The sequence below is a fragment of the Akanthomyces muscarius genome, chromosome 2 (assembly GCF_028009165.1).
Source record: "Akanthomyces muscarius strain Ve6 chromosome 2, whole genome shotgun sequence".
NCBI lineage: Eukaryota > Fungi > Ascomycota > Sordariomycetes > Hypocreales > Cordycipitaceae > Akanthomyces > Akanthomyces muscarius.
The window spans coordinates 490,114-510,167 of record NC_079242.1 but is presented as its reverse complement, the minus strand read 5'-3'; the positions used below and the strand labels follow the sequence as shown (position 1 = coordinate 510,167).

Sequence of the window (20,054 nt, the reverse complement as noted above, 5' to 3'; positions counted from 1 at the left end):
CCCAACTTCTACGGCGGCACAAAACAGGCTTAGATCCGGGGGCACTTGCGCGCGGCCGATCTCCGCCGGTGTTAGACCACATGGTTTGTCCTCCATCTCCGTCTCACCTGAATGCTACGCACATGTGAAATAGGCCGAAGCGCGGGGTGGACTCTCGCCGGCCAAATTTTTTTTTGGCATGCAGGGCATTATTCTTGTCTTGTTTTTCAACAGGCCTTGGAAGAGACATCTCTTGAATCGGGTTGAGGATCATATCAGACAGGCCCGCATGACTCGCTTAATTGAGCTGGCCAGCCATAAAATATACACAAACAGCGCGAGCTACCTACAATGTGTCATGTTCTTTATTAAATCAACAACGGTAGCTTGATGTAAATCATAGCTATCGGCTGATTTGCACACGCTGTCACGGCTGACTGGTACGGCAGCGTGGCTGAGATCATCTGTAGTTACCGATCGCGCCCTATGTGCACGCAACTAGCTCAAAACGATCCATGAGAGACACGGAGCCGGAATCCTTGCAGCTGGAAAAGTAAACAGCCGACTTTCTACAGAGCAGCTAGCCGACTTGTTTGACAATAGCCGGAGGGGAATAGATTTCCCCAGCCGAGGTAAAATGTCATTTTGAGAAATCTTAGATGTTCCGTTAATAAGTGCTACCTAGATGTCAAACAGTTGGGGGCTTGAGGAAGGCTGGTGGCCATTAGTTATCAGAGAGCAGCGGGAAGAAAGAGAAAGATGGAAAGAAAATATAAGACAGGGAGTCCGAAAATTTTAGTTTTATAGGATGGGAATAAAATGGAAACATAGTACTAGTCCTTACTTACAGCTAATAAGTCTCTCTTTTCATTACTTGGAGTGCCGCTTTTTTTGTCACCCACTTGTTGACCTCGACTTTTTGGCATGCCTCGGCTCTCCATTTCCTCGCTTTAAAAGTACGTCTTGGCCTCAGCATCAAGCTCAAGCTACTCCAAAGTTTTCATGCGACTTCAGAGACCTATAATCTGTTCTTCCAAATCTGCCCCGACCAGTTTTGTAACATAATCCCACGTTCTTTCCGCCAGAGACGGAACCATGAAGAAAATAGATTTTGATGTGGCCATCATCGGCGCTGGTGTTGCTGGGATCAATGCGGCCTACCGCTTCCAGTCTGAAGGACCCAAAGGTATGACCTACGCCGTGTTGGAAGGCCGCGATGCCATCGGCGGCACATGGGACTTGTTCAAATATCCTGGTATCCGGTCGGACTCAGACATTTTTACTTTTGGCTTCGAATGGAACCCCTGGGAAAAGCAAGAGACGCTCGCTATGGGCCCAGAGATCAAGGAATACATGGAGCGCTCCGCCGCTGACAACGGCATCGACAAACATATTCGGTTCCGGCACCGAGTGACAGCTGCCAACTGGAGTCCCAAGAAGAAATGCTGGGAGTTGACGGTGTACGCTAATGGTGACACTGAACATCCCATCTTTTACACGACACGATTTATTTACCTTGGTACTGGTTACTACGATTACGAAGAACCACTACAAAGTATGATACCTGGTATCGAGAAGTTTCAGGGGAAAATCATCCATCCTCAATTCTGGCCCAGCGATTACGACTACAAGCGGAAAGAGATGGTTGTGATTGGGTCAGGCGCCACGGCCATAACCATTGTTCCCTCGGTCGCTGAGAAAGTTAAGCATGTCACGATGCTGCAACGCAGTCCGACATACGTCATGCCATTGCCCAATCGTGGTCTTATGGTTGTTTTTCTTTTCAAGCTTTTCCCTCGCCGCATGGCTCATTGGATCAATCGCTGGGTTTGGATCATCCAAGTGTATGCGCTGATTCAGCTGTGCGGTGTTGCACCAAGGCTAGTCAGAAGATATGTGCGGTACGAAAACGAGAAGCACCTACCGCCCTGCGTCAGCTGGAATCCTCATTTCAACCCTCGCTACAACCCCTGGGAGCAACGCATGTGCGCTTCCATGGATGGCGATCTGTTCGCGGCCCTGCGAAGCGGAAAAGCCAGCGTTGTGACGGACACCATCGACACCGTGACCGAGCGCAGCATCAAGCTCAAATCCGGCCAGGACTTGCACCCAGACGTTATCGTTACGGCAACCGGGCTGCGCCTTCTTTTTGGAGGCGGCATCAGGTTCACAAACGATGGAGAGGATATCACAGTGCCAAATCGTTTCCTGTGGAGAGCTGGCATGCTTCAAGACACACCAAACCTCTTCTTCACCGTCGGATTTGAGAACGCATCCTGGACACTAGGATGCGACTGCGCCGTGTATGTCATGATTCGTGTCATCAAACAGATCGAGGAAGCCAACGGCACATTTGCCTATCCTTACATGACGAGGGAGCGCGCCGAAACGATGACTCTTCAACCCCATTTTACGCTCCAGGCGAGCTATCTCAAGGGTGCGTACGAGAAGATGCCAAAAGGTGGAACAGGCGTCTGGGCACCAAGAGACAACTACATGACAGGGCTTTTGCAAGCAAAATATGGTGATGTCAAAACAGATCTGGTCATAAAATGAGTGGCTATGAAGACGCCAGCAAGTTCATGCAATCAATAAATGTCTGTATGTCAATAGTTTCGAATTCTTTTAGTCATTATGATAGAACAATTCCCAAAGGTATCACTATGATTGAGTCGCGATTTTCTCTGTACTTTTTCTTTTGGTGTAAGTCGCCCGGTAGTAAAATGTTGACCATCTTGACACGGCTTGTGAGGAATCCGCCCCGGAAAACTAGCGCTAACAAGCCCTGCAAGTTACCTTGGGAAAGGACCGCCGCGCGGGAACGGCACATTTTTAAAGTTGCGGCAGGCCGGCCTAGTCATGATGGCCCAACAGTCCGGCCGACTCCAAGCTCAAATCGCCAACGTAGAAATCTGAGACCCTCGGGCCTCGGGGTACATCTGGGGTAAAACTAATTACCCCGCGCGCGATAGGGCGCAGATCCCGGGCGAAGGAGCGGGGGCAAGGCTTCCCCCAAATTGGTTACCCACAGACTTATACTCCTGACTGAGGAGGCGAGATAGCCGAGTACTTGGCCATTATGCGGCATTGCGGCCTGCTGTAAAGCTAGGTGTGGATTAGATTAGTAGACTAAGAGCTAGCTATCCGCCGGCTCGCCGCTACAGTTGGCTCAGCTTTACTCCATTCACTGACATTCTGGCCTAGACGGCCAATGCGGCCGCAGAAGTAAGATAGGAATCAGGAAGCCTCAAATTGCTCAAAACGTTATCTATTTGATACTAGCTGCTGCTTTGCCCATCGAATCACGGGCAAAGATTTGAATCCAGTGCGGCCAGCCGCGAAAGCCAGTGATATAGTCCATATGGGACGGCACATTCACCTCTCCGGCGGTCCTGCTGAAAATCTGCCCCGCGATACGATCCGCGACCTGCTCCGGCGTGAGCATGGGAATCTGATCCTGCATCTCCTTGAGCCCCTCTACGTTGTCCAGGAACGGCGTGCGGACAAAGTTGGGGTTGACCACGCTCGTCATGACGCCGTCGGCGCCGTAGAAGCTGCGGAGCTCCGCGCCCAGGACCTCGTGGAACGCAATGGCGGCCGACTTGCTCGCGCAGTAGTCGGCCGCCTTGGCAATCGACGCATGGCCCGCCAGGCTCGCGACCGTCACGACATGGCCCTTGTTGAGCCGCATCATGTGCGGCAGGAACTCCTGCACCGTGGTCCAGTGCGCAAAGCAGTTGACCTCGAAAATCTTGCGAATGACCTCCATTGGCATGTCCATGATGGCAAATGGCTTAGTGATGCCAGCATTGTTGATGAGGATGGACGGCTGTCCAAAGTCCTCTCGCACACGATCCGCGGCTTGGGCCACCGAGTCGCGATCCGTAATGTCGCACTGGTATATGCGGATTAGGTCATTGTTGTGGAATGACTTTGGCGCCTCTTGGATGTCGAAAATGGCCACCCGGACCCCGCGCTTGACCAGCCTGTCCACCGTGCATTTGCCGATGCCACTGCACCCCCCGGTGATGACTGCAATTTCATTGTTCCACTGCCAGTTTCCAGGCTTGGTCAGTCGCCACGAGTTGAGCGCAATGCTGCTCAGTGTCGAGTTGACATAGCGAACGACACTGAGACCTAGTAGAATCTGCAGTCCCCTCTTGACTAGCTCGAGATCGATCGTGGGCGGCACGCGTAGCGCCTTGAGTAGCTGCAACTTCTTTGCCTCTGTCGCAAAGATGAATGCACACAATAGTGAGCCTGAGAATGCGGGTGATAGCAAAAGCCCGTTGAGATGTATGAGCGCCTTGGCTGGTGTTGACGACGCAATCTGGAGCATAAGCGACATGGTTGATGAGTGGCACGAGTGGTAACAGTAGCAGAAAACTAGAAAAACGGATTGGTGTATGCTATAAGCACTTTTATAGACTGAAAGCCTGAAGATCGGGGAATTTGAGTCCCGAGCGCCGCGGCGTTCCTCGGCTATGTCACTGCCATTCCCTTCCGTGACGGCACAATAGCAAGTAGCCGATCGTTGACCATTGAGCACCACTGTGAGAGCGGCTTCGACGTAAGAGAAGCAGCGTTGAAATTTTATAAAAAAGGGAAGCTCATGCCATGAGAAGGAGCCGAGATCCATGCCCTCTCATGAGCTTCCCTGCGTGGAGAAAATACAGACATGCCAACGATGCCATCTCTTGGCTAAACATTAGGGCAAAACAGGCACTCTTCAAGAAGCTAGCATAGCCTTGAAGTATTTTCTTTGGGAAACAAAAGCTAGTCGTTTCCAGTCTGTGACACGACTTGAGAGATCTACGCCGATGCCGCAGATACGGTAGAAGAGGACAAAAGGGACAGGCCGATACTCTGCTTCGAGTGCGGCATGCTTCAAGGTCACGCTGCTATTCAGCGCCCCTGCGAAATTACGTGGAATGCTGAATAATTGACTGCTTATACAGCATGTGCTCATACAGCACGGCATTAAACTGCCATCTCAAGTATACATGCCAAAGGTGCCCAAGCATGTCGGGTGGGCACGCGATGGAGGTACCTGATTTCTCGCGACGGACAAGCTTACAGAAATCAGACTAGAGAGGTGTTATTGGCTAACGAAACATAACGCGGCGATGCGGCTTAATTCGAGATGAGAAAAGCATGGCCATGTGTCGTTCTAGGTCCTTGTTCTAGGAAGCTCCTTTCCATGCGCTCCATCATCACTGTGCATTACGGCGAACCCTCGAGGAGCCTTCACAGCCAGACGATAGTAACTGCTTCAAGGTACACATTTGGGTTGCGTCGAACTTATGGCCCCACCCTGCCATATTCCACGGGACCGTGAAGTCAGAAGTAGAGACGGTACGACGCCCAAACGCCCGTAATAGCGCAGTAATCTAGGCTGTGCAACTCGGGCCGCCTGCATTGGCCATGTCGAGTGCTGTACGAGTGCAAGAGCCACGCGGAAATCAGAGCTGCTCGTGGAAAACAAAAACGCTTAAATGTGAACTGCAGGAGAAGGGTCTGTCAGACACCGCGATGCCATCATCTATCGCAGACGAGACGCCATGTCCAAAGGCGCTCTGCGTGGCGTTGCGGCTGCTTTGCATTGCGCCGTGATCCCTGCTGGGGGATGTGTGACATGCGAGCCATCATGCATAATCGGGCTGGTATTGTCAGGCATCTATACGCATTTCATGGGAAGAAAAACAGGATAGCAACGGAGGCGAAGGATCAAGACGTGCCGCCACGGGAAGCTTTCGTCCGTGAACCGGGTGGTGGGAACACGTAGTGGCATGTCATCGGCAAGGGCCCAGACCGCGGGGAACGGCTCGAGTGCGAGCTCTGGATTGTTGCAGGATCACGGAGGGGAGCTCCGTCTGTCGCAAGGAACAATTTCTTTCTTCGTTCTTTTCTGGAGTGTGGTGGCAAATGGTGACATTATTATGTGTCTGCATGATGAAAACTGGTTCTTGTGCGATGCCTGCCAGGTTGGGCTGAGGTTTACTTGCTTGGAGGCTATTCATTGGATAGACAGCTCTTACACGGAACTGAGTGGACAGGGCTCGGTCGGCAAGGCAGGCCAGTACTAACTAGCAGCAAGATTCACCACTAATTCCGTTTCGGAAATCGAGGGTTGTCATAATGCAGTGGCAGTCAAGTCAAAACCAGTTCGGGACCAAGCTGACAACTAACTAGAGAGTAGCAAGAATGAGACTGGAGGAATTTACTCAGTATGGCTGCCAGAAAAGCCATCCGGCCGAGTCAGGTCCAAACGTTCTGGACCTGGCCGGCTAGGACACTATGACGTGATGGCGCGTGGCCCAAACATGGGGGGATACGATTTGGAGGCACAAGCGTGGTACGTGCGCTAGAGAAGCTACGTCACAGGAGGGACAGAGCCGCAATGGCCTGTCAACTATCCGTATTAGTTACGGGCTAGATGCCGTTGTGTGCGAGTTGCGAGGGCAGTTGAGTGGATGTGTGCAGAAGCGAGGTTGCAACGCAGCAACACTGAAACTCGAGTCCGGGCAGCATCAAGAAAGGGAGGCAAAATAAATGAATACAAGAGATGAACTAATATCAAGATGCTGCTATTCACCGGTCAACTCGCGCATGTCGACCGTTCGTTCTGGGCCCTTCTATTTCAAGCCCGTCTCCCTTGGCTGGGCTCGATCTGCTCTGCGGCACGTCAATCAGTTTCCCCATTCAGCCTCTCCACCGCTACAATGACCTAATGAGCGGGCTTCGATGGGAATCCGGGTGCTCGCAGTAGGTAGCGCCAAAGTACACCCTAGCTGTGGATGCTGGGTTACTGATAGAGTACCCGTCCATTGTTGCTTGTTGTAATGCTGCGAACAACGTTGCCAATGCTCTGAACCTCTTGGTGCAGTTGGCAGCATACCCAAGAGCAGAAACTGCAGTCTTCGAGAACGACTTGATAATCACTGTTCATACTTTGCTTTGTTCAACTCCGAATGCGCCTGGTTTCATTGCATAAAGTCAATACTTTGTTATACAGTTTCTGTCTCCCGCGCCTTCATTCCATTCTGCCAACGGCCCAGTTATTCTCTTGCGCCAAAATCTTGCCTGTTGTTTCTTTATCCACAAAAGCCAAGATTTTTCTTTCTTTCTTCTTACCTCTAGAATCTGGACCCGGGCTGTCCAAGATCGAAGCCGGGTTTACTGCCCTGTTTTAGTTGGCCCCCCAGCCCCCTCCCCAGTCTCCCACACCTTTGCGACGCCCTTTTCGACTGCCCCTTCCCGCTACCCCCTGTCCCCATGACCCCGTCAAGCTGTTACTAGGTAGATACATGTTCGCTACTTTGGCCCAGGCTAGTGGACTGATACTACGCTGGATCCTTCACCGGCCGCCAACGCCGCAACTGTTCCGGCCCTCCAAAACGTCTTTCGTCTCGTGGACAATTCCAAGCAAGACTAATAGTTTAGAATAAGCCACCGAACCATTTCTTTTAGTTTTTTCTGCCCTCAGAAAACATAGAAAAAAATGAAAATAAAATAAAAAGAAGTGGAGTGATTGTAGGACCCTGCATCGTCGCAGTCGAGGCCCTTGTAGTCTCCAGGCCATCGTCATCTGGCGCCGGCCATCATCCACCAGATAAGACTTCTCATCCACCTGGTTTATTAGTGGTGGTGGCATTGGCGGCAGACAATTAGTTACGTTCCCACTCTACTTGCTTAACGGCCAGACTGTTGCTGGCGGCGACCTACCACTTGTTAACGACAGCCTGTCTGCCCACCCACACGCACACACAACGCGCACAGATATTTGTGCTGCGTACAACCTAGACCTCCCATCCTCCCAGCTGTATTGTCCTACCTTTTGACTGCAGCGTACTCTAATTTTTGTCTTTTCTTATTTTGTTTCGCCTTATCGATTGTATCTTTCTCTTTCTCTCGCCGCTCCCCTTTGTCGTCTCTTCTCCCTCCCCTCGCGCCATCTGCCAGCCATTGCATTAGCCTGCATCTACGGCGTGCATCTGCAGCTCCCGGCCAGCCGCTCGCTACTTCATTGTATAATACGTCTCGTGCTGCTCAAGAAAATCTTGCTCTTCAGTCTGCCGTGGAATCTGTTGCTGTCCAGATCAACGGCCCTGGCGCGAACCCCTGGTCACCTTCTCCCGCACAGAAAAAAACGCCACTTGACAGGGCCTCGCAGCGAACCCGTTTTCCACCCCTTTCGACCTCGTCTCGCCTCGTCTCGAACTTGACATCGAAAAGAAAGTCACTATAAGTTTTTAAACCTGCTTCTATTCGCAATCAAAGCAGCCATCCGCCGTTGGTCGCTCGTTGTCTGTTGCCTTGCGGCTCCGCCTTGGTCGTTTTCAGTTCTCGCCACCGCCTCCCTCCTCGAGCGGTTACGTCACAGGCTGAACCCTGCAAACCGACAACCTACATTGTGACTTTGCACGACGCACGCGACAATTGCGACAATCCCACACTCATCCCTCGTTTATCAAGATTGCACCATGGACTTTTGAAGCCACCCGCTCGGCCGATTTCTAAGCTGATTGACTACCCTCAATCATAATATTCGCCTCAGCCGCCGAACCTTGTCCCAATGTCTGTACATTACGCCATGACATCTCACACGACACGAACCCCCGGGGCATCCAGTCCCCATCATGCAGCGAGACGACCCTCACGGACCGCGACGAAATCAACTACGCCGATGACTTCACCACGCGCTGCCCATTCCGTCGGCCAAAATCACCCGCCCAGGGGTTCTCCAAACCGCAGACCACAGGCACGCGCCCCCAGTCCCAACTATTTTGGCCTGGTCATCGACTCCAATACCGAGGGAGCCGACTCTTCAGGCCCCGGAAAAGACAACTGGAGTCCTGCCGGCTCGTCGATAAAGTCCTTCGCCGCTGCTCTGCCCAAGACGGTACCCCTCGAGCCTAATTCTGAGTTTGAAGCTTTCAAAAGGCAGGCAGACCGCAATCGCGGCCCCTCCTTTGCCCTTCCCACGACCAGCCATGTACCTTCTGCGTCAACACACATGGCCCGCCCTCGGCCGGCTCGCTGGCATTCCCATAACCACGAGCCTGCCGCCGAGCCGTCGTCGTTTCGGCTGGCCTTGAACAGAATCCGTGCTGATATGGGTCCGACGAAGAAGCCCGACGCCGACCAAAGTAGTCTCTACGACTCTGCATATGTATCCTTGGACTCGAAGAGTAACTCCGATGCGTCTTTGAAGCCAACCCAGAATGCAGCTCCTGCACAAGTTGCCTCCCCGCTACCTATGGTCGAAACGCCGCAGCAGCCGCAGCAGCCATTTGATCACCTATCGTCGGCCGAGCATCACCGCGACGACCGACGCTCACTTAACGAACTTAAACCACGCCGGCCATCGCCAAGTCTCGGCAACATGGCACGTGCCTCCACGCTGCCAATGAAGCTCGACACTTTCCAGAGCCCCCTCATGTCTGGCGACCAGCTCGTCAACATTATGGAGACGAATGATATCGATGGTATTCTGCTTCTTGATGTTCGTTCGGTTCAAAATTTCTCACACAGCCGTATCAAGCATGCCCTCAACATTTGCATTCCTACGACGCTGCTGAAGCGCGCCACCTTCGGCATCGAAAAGCTTCAACAGACCTTCCAGGACAGCATCAACTCGACAAAGTTTAACCGCTGGAGGGACATGCAGTGGATCATTGTCTATGACACGAACGCTTCAGACAACCGCGATGCTCTTACAGCCCAAAGCATGATCAAAAAGTTCACCACTGCGAATTACTCTGGAAAGACTGCCATCCTTCGCGGAGGCTTTAGTCTTTTCCGTCAATCATTTCCCAACTACGTTGACAATGAGCCCGCCCAACAGCCAGCCACAAGGTCGGAGAATGCAACTTCGGATAGAAACGCTATTGCACCTGTCATCGGAGGCGTCATGCTACCATCCAGCATGCAGGAACCTAACCCATTCTTTTCCAATATTCGCCAGAATATGGACCTCGCAGATGGTGTAGGCCAATTTGATGTCCGATTGCCCGATGGCCTCGATTCTTCATGGCTGCCAAAATGGCTGCGTGACGCCGCAGCGACCGAAGACCACGGCAAAAAGGTGTCCGACAAATTCCTTCACATTGAGCAAGAGGAACAGTCTCGTATGAAGGGTGCGTATGCTGCGTTCAACCCCAACAACGCACAGTCTGCAAACAATATCCAGCTATGTGGTGTGGAAAAGGGAGTCAAGAACAGATACAAGGACATTCTTCCATTTGAGCACAGCAGAGTCCGTCTGCAGAACAAGGCTCCTGGTAGCTGCGACTACATCAACGCCAGCCGCCTCTCCGCTGCGCGTAGCAATAAGAAATATATTGCCACGCAGGGTCCTTTGCCGGCTACCTTTGAAGACTTTTGGTCTGTTGTCTGGGACCAGGATGTTCGTGTCATTGTCATGTTGACGGCAACAACGGAGGGCGGGCAATTGAAATGTCACCCGTACTGGGAAGATCGCGAGTTTGGACCCATCAGGCTGCGGCCCCTATCCGAGAAGAAGGCCTCGCTTGATATGGACAAATATAGATCTGATTCCCACAGCACGCCGTCTTCGGCCTCCTCGGAACGTGGCCGACGCCGAGCCAACACCACGACAGCATTTGAAGCGGCACCGAGCTTCTCACCTACAGAAGAGACTCCTTACGTCATTATTCGCAAGTTTGCGCTCTCGCACTCTTCTCATCCATTCGCACCAATGCGCGAGATTACGCACCTCCACTTCCCTGGCTGGCCCGACTTTGGAACTCCTGCCAAACCATCGCACTTGCTTGCGCTTGTGGAGTTAGCTAATGTGATGCAGCGGGCTGCTATGCCCGTCGAGACCAGCGTTATTGTTGAATCGCACAAGGCAATGGGTGGCGCACTGCCCATCGCGTGGCACGACGAACCAGAGGCCAATGAGAACAGCCGGCCCATGCTTGTTCACTGCTCAGCGGGCTGCGGTCGCACGGGCGCTTTCTGCACCGTCGACAGTGTCATTGACATGCTGAAGAGGAAGCGCCAGGCAGATATCACCGGCGTCGCCGTCAAGGATAGCGATGGCGACGTGGACATGCTCGCCTCTGCGGGAGGTGTTTCGCCCACGTCAACATCCGAGTCCTATTTCCAGATGAATTTGGTCTCTGCGGCCAACCAAGTCTCCAACCTGCCCCATCAGCAGCAAAAGTCGGCGCCACTTGATACCAAGTGGCTGAATGATGACACTGTGGACTTGATCCAAAAGACTGTCCAAGACTTTCGACAGCAGCGTCTCAGCACAGTGCAGAGTCTGCGGCAGTATGTGCTGTGCTACGAGACGGTCTTGGAATGGATGCACTGCATGCACGACAGGACAGCCAGCACGATGGCTGGACGCAAGCGCAGTGGCAGCCTGACTCTCACGCTACCACACTGAAAAGAGCGATGTAATAATGAAAGAGGATGAAAAGGGAATGAAAAAAGGACAATTACTGGCGAAAATGGCGTTTTCATACATGAATTTGGTAGCGGAAGCTCACTATGTGCAGTGAAGCGCGTATGCATATTGGCGGTGCCTGTTGCTTGCTTTTGCTTTTGTTCAGACATATACACGCATGGACAAGGCGCGAGGGAACGGAAAACAGCATATGAAGCGTTCCTTGTACAGAATAACAGAAACACGGGGATGGACTAGGATTTTATATACTCTCTCCTTCTAATTGTATTTTACACTGCATACACAGCGTTTGACTGTTCCCATGTCTTTGAATCATGGTTAGCAGCCTGAAGAATGCATCACCACGGCGACTTGAGCATGATCTGGGCAGGGCGCGATTGGTTGCAGCATGGGGCAGCATGGGGCAGCATGATCTCCTGCGCTCCATAAGCAAAATAACGTCAGCATCTCGACATGTACGGCCATAGCCGAGTGAAAATTCTGGATCCCGTTTGATCTCCGATCGACAACCACTTGAGCGCCAGATTAGTAGTTGGGTCGGTGACGACCAGCGAACACCGGGTGCTGTACATTCTTTTTTTGTCCTTAGATCTACTATTCAGACGAGCGACTTTCTAACTTTTCTGACTCAATTTTGACAGAAGCTGCAGTGGCTGTTGCAATCCGCGGTAGCAAGATCCAGGGGCGTTGATCGAGTGGGAAGGAATCAACATGTTTTTGACACGTTTTTGATACTCAAATTGGACTGAAAGCATTTTTCTTCTTTATCAAGCATCTTCGTCATCAAGCATTTTTCATAGATGGTTAGCTGATCTCACGTTCTAGCAATACCGTGCGGCATGAGTTTGTCTTTCCACTCAAGCTCCAGCACATCATTGATTGTATCGGCCCCATTCTCAGCTCTCCAAGGACTGCTTCCACAGACATCAGACGGCCGGCGGCCTTGCAGCACTACACAAAGTTTGCCCAGTCCTTCAGCGCATCGTCGCAGGCGCGCCGCCACGCCTCCAGGCCGCCGAACCATATCTGCGGCTCGCGCGTCTTGCCGGGGACGTTGGCGCCCACCCACCAGCTCTGGCAGTGCCGCGCGAGCAGCCTCTCCCAGACCTCGCGCGTGCGCACGCGCCAGTCCTGTGCCGCCGCGTCCGTCGTCTCAATCTCCGCCCTGCCGTCCGCCGCGGCGCGCGCGAGCAGCCGCACCAGGAACTCGGCCTGCAGCTCGAGAAACGGCGGGCCGTTGGCCAGCGACGTCGGCGCCTGCGGGCCGTACAGGACAAAGGCGTTGGGCATGCCGGGCACCAGCATGCCCAGGTAGGAGAAGATGCCGTCGCGCCACTTGTCCTGCAGCAGCATGCCGTGCCGGTCGCGGATGTTCATGTCGTGCAGCGCGCCCGTCACGGCGTCGTAGCCGGTCGCGGAGACGATGACGTCGAGCTCGTGCAGCGTCTGCTGGTTGCCATCGTCGGTGACGATGCCAGTCTCGGCAAACTTGGCGATGGGCGAGGACTTGAGGCTGACGAGCCGCACGTTTGGGCGGTCCATCATCTCGTAGTAGTCCTGCTCGAGGGTCGGGCGCAGCGTGTAGAGGAAGACGTCGAGGTCCAGCGGGGCGATGATGTCCATTTTGGCCTGGTCTGTCATGCGCGCGCGGTTCTTCTCGGCCAGGAAGCGGAAAGCGGCCCTGTTGGCCTCTTCGTTGCTAGGCATGTCGGCGTAGTTGAGGCCGGACAGGAAAAGGAAGCCCTTGCGCTGCCAGAGCGTCTCCCACAGCGCGCGCCTCTGCTCGGGAGTGTGGTCCTTGTAGAGCGGGCCAGGCCCGGCGTTGCAATGGTAGCCGGTCGCGCTGCTGTACTTGGCGTACTGGAAGACGCTGTCGAGGTAGCTCTTTTCACGCTCCGAGTCCTCGACAGGGATGCGGCGCTGGCCCATGGGCAGGCAGTGCGGCGGCGTGCGCACAAAGACGGTCAGCTCGCAGTCCGTCTTGGCCAGCTCCTGCACGATCTGGATGCCGGAGGCGCCTTGCCCGATGATGCCGACCCTTTTGCCGGTAAAGTCGGCGTTGTCGGGCCATGCCTTGGGGTGGATGATTTGGCCCTTGAAGGCCGCCTTGTTCTTGAACTCGGGTATGAAGGCCTTGTTGCTGGAGCCCGTCGCGAAGACGGCGAAGCGCGACTGCACCGCCAGGCCCTGCTCCGTCTTAAACACCCACTTCTTCTTCTCGTCGTCATATCTGGTGTCAATCACCTGCTGGTTGAAGAGGGTGTCCTTGCGCAAGTCGAGCTTGTCCGCCATGTGCAAGAAGTACCGGCGCATCTCCGTGCTCGACGGATACTTTTCGGAAAAGTCAAACTCGTCACGAACGGCGGGAGTGGAAAACTGGTAGGTGGGCGTCTCCGAGTCCACGCGCGCGCCGGGATACCTGTTGATGTGCCAGACACCACCAAAGTCGGCGCATGCATCCAGAATCTTGGCCGAGTAGCCTTGTTCGCGCAAGGAGTGCAACGCATAGCAACCACCAAAGCCTGCCCCGACGATGATGACGTCCTGCTCCGGCAGGGAAGTCGTGCTAGAGATGGCCATGATTATATTCAGATAAAGTTTCGGCTCAACTTGGAAAGGTGGGATGAGTTGGTAGGCTCAGGTTTGAAAGAATGCCGGACGGTCTTCATATACTTTGCCAAAAGTCGACGGACGTCGAGCTCTACTGGCCTATGAGACCATGTTTTTCTCTGTACACGAACGGACTAAAACTGTGATCGGGCCTACGGGACAATCGCCAATACCTGGGAGCGTGGCTCCCGCGCAACAATAGCATGCTGGAGCATCTTCGGAGCAACGCGGTGCGGCTGAGGATAGCATGCCCATAGCCAGGTTGTGAATGTGGACATAATATTGCAATTTCAGGCAAGCAACGGCCTTTCTCCGCCTTGAGCTAATCTTCAGACGTTTCGCGGAAACCCTAATTCGAGGTGTAGCAATGCTCCATTCCGGGTGCAATGCCTCTGATGCAATGGCGCTTGCCGCGGGATGCACGGGACCAGCCCATTCTGTCCCCGCGTTTTTGCCCACGGCGCCGGCATATATGATGTGCTCGCATAGTCCGTTTTTGCTGTGGCGTTCTCGGGAGCTTCCGCTCCGCCGAGCTCTGAGTAAGTTGAGATGACTGCCGAAACTTCAGAAAGGGGCTGCCGTTCTCGTGAAGCGAAGCCACAGGATGGAAGCTTCGCATGCCGGCGTCGGGCCTTGGCCGGCGGATCGGCGCAAAGGCATATTAAAGATCACGTTGTAGTTGACAAGTGAATCTTTATCGTTTAGCAAAGGAGACGCACCTTATTTTCTGAACCAACTGCACAATGGTACTTTCTCTTGATACCGAACTTGCTGCGGCTGTTGCGTCGTTTCTGTCGACTCTGTCCAATATGCCCAAGCCGGCAGTCCACGACATTCAAACTCGGAGGCAGAATCTAGCTGTCTTTACCAATCATGCCACGTCTCCTCCTCCTCCTATCCCTGACGGCGTTGAGCAGAAGATACTGTCCGTGACGGCCCAGGACGGACATGTCATCCCCCTCTGGCGCATCGCTCGCAAGCCCGACACCGTGCCAACGCAAAACACGCCTGGTCCCGCAGTCCTGTTCATGCACGGGGGCGGCTTCATCGCGTTGAGCGTGGCGCCTTTCGCGGAGGAGCTGCGCGCGCTCGCGCTCGCCTCCGGCGTCGCCATCTACGCCGTGGACTACCGGCTCGCGCCGGAGCACCCGTACCCGACCCCGCTCGACGACTGCTGGGCCGCTCTGCGGCACATACACGACAACGCCGGCGCGCTGGGCGTGGACGCCGCCCGCATCGGCGTCATGGGCGACAGCGCGGGGGGCAATCTCGCCGCGGGCGTCGCGCTGCTGGCGCGGGACCGCCGCCTCGCGCCGCCGCTCGCGCGCCAGATCCTAGCGTACCCCATGCTCGACGACAGGAACGATGAGGCAGTGGCGCTCGGGACGCTGACGCTGTGGAACGAAGAGGACAATGTGACGGGCTGGACGGCGTACCTGGGCGCTGAAGCGGGCGGGGACAGGGTGCCCGTCTACGCCGCGCCTGGACGGCTGACGGATGCGGCTGGCCTGCCGCCGCTATACATCTATGTCGGGCAGCTCGATCTGTTCGCCAAGGAGAATGTGCGCTACGTGTCGCTGTTTCTTGAGGCGGGCGTCGAGGTCGAGCTGCATCTGGTCCCGGGGCTGCCGCATGGCTTCAATGGGCTGGCGGCGGAGCATTCGGCCACCAAGGAGCTATTTGAGCATAAAGTCCGAGGCATGAAGAAGCTCGCCCAAGACTAATCGGTGCGTAGGATTGAGGAGTCGGTAGTGTGTGCGTAGGCCCATCTGCGTGATGGACAAGCTTGTGAATACCCGCCGGATTTATCACTGATTGGACATTGCATGGATCCGAGCCTCATTTTCTCTCATAGCTTGATCGTCACTAGTTTATAGCACTCGGTTTAGTTTGAAATTGCCTTTTCAATGTACATACGCGCAATCTGTTTCTTCTTTTACAACAGGACCTAACCAGACGGCCACTTAGCCCCCGTAGGGTGGTTGATCATTTCGCACAAGCAGCCAACATTTGGTACGGGGCATAGTGAATCAATTACAAGACTAAAAACTCTTTATTTCTATTGTGTTTTTATGCGCAGCCGTAGATCTTCTACCTCATATGTCGGGGTTCAACAAGTCCTCAGAATATTACAGAAGATGGTTGTCAATCGGCAATTTCGAGTACAGGGTGGGCGTAATCCGACACAAATCTCGCTGTCAAAAGGCGGCCAATACAGAGCGTGCAGCTTTACTCTTTACTGATACAAGGACTGCACAATTCCAAAGAAAAGGCTTTATCCATTACCATAAAACAGTGAGTACTGACCCCCACCTTCCATGCAATTACATTGTCCAGAAGGCTGGTTTGCGGCGGGACGCCACTCGAATCCTTTCTCCGCTGGAGTACTCCGGATTTAATTGACGCATTGCGCCGGCGCGCCCCAGATACAATTTCACATCACAGCATCGGTGGACTCTTTATTATCTCCTTTGAAATGTCGCCGCCTCCACCAACAACAGGTAGCCCAGTAGTTACGCGGGACGTCTGGCGACGGTGTAGGCGGGTCTTCTCGTGGCGCGCTGGCTTCGCAACCAACCAAGAAAAAAAAGCCACAGACTGCCACCAAGACTGGTGGCGCCGGCAGTGTCGGCGCCGGGCATGTGGCACTGGGAATAGTTGGCCCCGAATGGTGGATACGAAAGCTGAAAGTGCCATCCATCGAGGAGGCGCAAAGGCGCAAACATAGTTATGCGATTCATTCTAGCGCAGGGATTGGAGACATGCTTTCGGGGAAAGGGAGGCCCTTGACACGTTCGCCTCAACTGGGAGCGAGCTGGAAGCGCTCTCCCCCACTGTAGATAAGGGTGGCCCAACTTTGTACTCAAGTCACTCAGTAAATAAGTAAACTGTCGAGAGAAAATTTTCACCATCGGTCCTAACGGCGGGAGGTGTTTCCAGATTGGGACCCTGTACAGATTACATGTCACCCCATTCGCAGAGTCGGACCTTTGATAAGAAAATCTAAACGGATAGCAAAGGTAATAAAGGGTAAGTAGCTAGGCTTGCCGAGGCAGGCGTCCTAGTGCGCAAATAGGCAGTCTAACCGATGCCCTGCAAACTCGTCATTGGCTTTCCGCTGACGGAACCGCTGACGGCTGTAGCAGAGAGAAGGCTGTCCGTTCCTTGTCATTGAGCCAGCCGTTCCTTGTCTGGGCGGCAGGGGCTTGCTGGTTCGCCGCTGCCGTGTCGGCCAATGTCGGCGGGTCCGTGGCTGCCGGCCGAGAGGGCAAAGTCTAAAAAAAAAGCTTACAAGTCCATTCCGCGGAAACACGACGGGCCAGAGAGCCTTTGTCACCTTTGGCGCGAGTGATGTTTGTTGATAATCAGACTGTCTGCAGACAATGGGGGACAAGTGAGCCGACAGCTGAAAAGCATTCCTGATGAAAGAATGAGAAACGCTTCGGGCAGCATTCTTCAAAGGCAACGGCGCAATGGCCCAATTTGGCCAGAGACGGGTCTGGGAAACCCGGGGGCATGACCCCATGTCTCGGTCTGTCATGCAAGAACACTACCCAGTAGTTAGTTTTTTAGCGGGCAAGCAGCTGCCCGGTGAGGCGGGCGAGCAGCGGCAATTTGCGTCGAGGGATTAATCAAATGAAAAAGTACGCTTGCCGATGCGCATGCACTTTTGGCGACGGAGTATCAAGACTCCGTGCTGGCTTATTGATCAGAGGCTGGCTGCTGCTTCAGGTGCGGTTTGGGGCGGGTTGTGGCAGCTCATATGCCGGTAGTGGCCGCCATCCACGTCACCATGGCGCCTCGCCGGCGGCCTTGCTGCATGGTGGTAGATTCCATTCCATTTCCGTAGATGAATGAGTGCGTGGATGAGGCTACCAATAACCAGTACGGGAATTGCAATGCAATTCACTGCCGAGGCTGCTTTGTGGCTGCTTTCAAAGCAAGCGGATGCGAGGCTGTATTGATGCGGTCAAATTGGCAACAACAAACGGTCTGGCAAAGTGGCATGCTGTACAGCATCGTGAACCGCCGGAACAGCACCAGAGACGTTTCCACTCTTGAGCCGCGAAAGCAGCGACAAATGCGTTGAGCTCGATGCGGGAGCCCCATGGGGAGAGAGCGCGTGGACGGACGTCTCATGTCATAGAATTGGATAATGCAGCGCCAGTAGCGACACAGAACCCTTGTTTCCATTAATAAAGGCTGGGCCAAGATGACAAGCATTGTTGCAAGGCAAGTGGATAAAGAGCTGAGATGATGCTTGAGTAGGCCCGGCTGCCCCCTTTGCCCCCCCAATCCCTTGCTTCTGGAAGGAGGGATCATCACAACGCTAATGACAAGCCAACGCCAATCGACGTGAAAATGAGAGAGAATACGGCATAGTCGGGGCCCGGAAAGCAGTTGATGTTGAGGGGCTGCATCGCCATTGGCTCTCCAACTTGCATGGGGCCGGTCATTTTTTGTTTCATTTTCCTCTCTTTGTTGCAGAAAATAGTAAGTAGCCTTATTTTAGTCCAGGGTGGGAGGGGTTCCTCGACAAAAGGAACTTTTGCCCATCTCACGGCACCGTCGCAACACGGACGGGGGCTCCATTTTATCAGGATGCGAGATTACTGGTATGGATGGTGTGGTGGTGTGGTGACAGCCCGTGATGTGACCGAGTTTTTGCTCTGCCCACCAGGCCGGTTTCCATTATGGGGAAAACACGGGGAGGGGCGACTCGGCATGGTTACATTGACTCTATTCGCTCTTGTTGATTTTTGGTGATGGCTGTGCGTTGCTCAGAACGTCGTTTGTTTGAACCGCCTGCTCCTTTTTCCATCGCCGAGCGTTTTAGCATTAGCATTGGCATTGGCATTTCCCGCGATCGTAACCTTGGCGGGATCGCCTTGGCTTTGCAACACGGCCGTTGAACCGACGGCGACTGCTCGAAAGCGCAAGGTCAGAAAATTTTCTCCGGGTGGCGTTGCGCTAGCAGAGGGGCGATGGCGTTGGGACTGGGAAGCGCCTCGTCTGAGGTTCGGGGGGGGGAGGGCTTTGGTGGCTAACGCCACTGTACCGATGGCTTTGGGGGCTGTTCGGAAGCAAAACGGAAAAAGGGAAAAAAGATTGATGGTTTCGTTCTGGTGCAAGCAGGCAACTATTCGTGGACCAGAGTATGATGATGATGACTGGAATGTCTGTCTACCTAGTTGGACGGCCAAGCCGGTGCGCTCTGGTCGCGTGGTGCGTTTGCGGAAGGTCCTGGAGTAGTGCGGCCGGGCGCGGCGCGGAATCCTTCCTTTGGGCAGGTCCTTGATTTAACTTAGTGGTAGCGTAGGCCACTGTAAATGCCCCTCGAGCGAGAGAGAGCCTGAGCCGACGGGACATGCGCTGAGACGGCGTGTGGCCACTGGCATTCTCCGCTGGCATGTCTCTCCTCATTACACTTGGTAAAGATAAGAGACCCTTTTATTTTATTTATTTTTCCCCAAAAGGAGAGAGCCTGGTAGCATCGAGTAACTAGGTACCTGTAAAAAGAGTCCCCCCCAAAGATGCCGACCCCAGTACTCACCTAGCCAGAGTGGACCCCCGGCGGGACCGCCGTTTTGGGCTGTTCCTCTTCCTCTTCCTCTTGTTCGCCTCGGTCCTCGCCTTGAGACACTCCGGACCTGTCGCCCTGTCTGTCGTCTGTCGCCTGTCCATCTCCATCAACTCCACCGCTATCGTGCCTTGTCCATCTTTTTTTTTTTTTTGCCTCACCCTGCTGCTACCAGACTATCAGACCGGTACTTTTTTTTTTATTAGTTCCGAATTCTTCGAGTAGTTAGGCTAGCTAGTTCGGCCCGCCCGCTTATTATTAACATCTCACTGCTCTCTTGTTTATCTACTCGTCCTGTCCCACCATCCCCTTCCCACCTCTCGAGCTCCTCTTTCTTTCTTCTTCCTATCCCTCGAGCTTCCGCGTTTTCCACAGGCGTTATACACCCCAAAGTGTAGTAGAGGCTGCTGTCCCTTGTGTCCCGAGTACCATCTGTACGCAGCC

General features: G+C 53.9%; 5 protein-coding genes across 5 annotated transcripts; 3 read left to right on the top strand and 2 right to left on the bottom strand.

Annotated features, from left to right (window-relative positions):
• Positions 1 to 1,074: 1,074 nt before the first annotated feature.
• LMH87_003268 (uncharacterized protein) lies at positions 1,075 to 2,535 on the top strand (the record flags this gene model as incomplete). The annotated part of the gene is made up of 1 exon (XM_056204038.1): positions 1,075 to 2,535. One exon carries the CDS (start codon positions 1,075 to 1,077, stop codon positions 2,533 to 2,535), a length of 1,461 nt encoding a protein of 486 aa, XP_056048054.1.
• Positions 2,536 to 3,247: 712 nt separating this feature from the next.
• Positions 3,248 to 4,327, bottom strand: LMH87_003267 (uncharacterized protein; the record flags this gene model as incomplete). Its single annotated transcript, XM_056204027.1, has 1 exon — positions 3,248 to 4,327. The coding sequence occupies one exon, from the start codon at positions 4,325 to 4,327 to the stop codon at positions 3,248 to 3,250; it is 1,080 nt and encodes a 359-aa protein (XP_056048053.1).
• A 4,338-nt stretch (positions 4,328 to 8,665) lies between these two features.
• LMH87_003266 (uncharacterized protein) lies at positions 8,666 to 11,398 on the top strand (the record flags this gene model as incomplete). The annotated part of the gene is made up of 1 exon (XM_056204016.1): positions 8,666 to 11,398. One exon carries the CDS (start codon positions 8,666 to 8,668, stop codon positions 11,396 to 11,398), a length of 2,733 nt encoding a protein of 910 aa, XP_056048052.1.
• Positions 11,399 to 12,370: 972 nt separating this feature from the next.
• Positions 12,371 to 13,999, bottom strand: LMH87_003265 (uncharacterized protein; the record flags this gene model as incomplete). The annotated part of the gene is made up of 1 exon (XM_056204004.1): positions 12,371 to 13,999. The coding sequence occupies one exon, from the start codon at positions 13,997 to 13,999 to the stop codon at positions 12,371 to 12,373; it is 1,629 nt and encodes a 542-aa protein (XP_056048051.1).
• A 773-nt stretch (positions 14,000 to 14,772) lies between these two features.
• LMH87_003264 (uncharacterized protein) lies at positions 14,773 to 15,753 on the top strand (the record flags this gene model as incomplete). Its single annotated transcript, XM_056203993.1, has 1 exon — positions 14,773 to 15,753. The coding sequence occupies one exon, from the start codon at positions 14,773 to 14,775 to the stop codon at positions 15,751 to 15,753; it is 981 nt and encodes a 326-aa protein (XP_056048050.1).
• Positions 15,754 to 20,054: the final 4,301 nt, after the last annotated feature.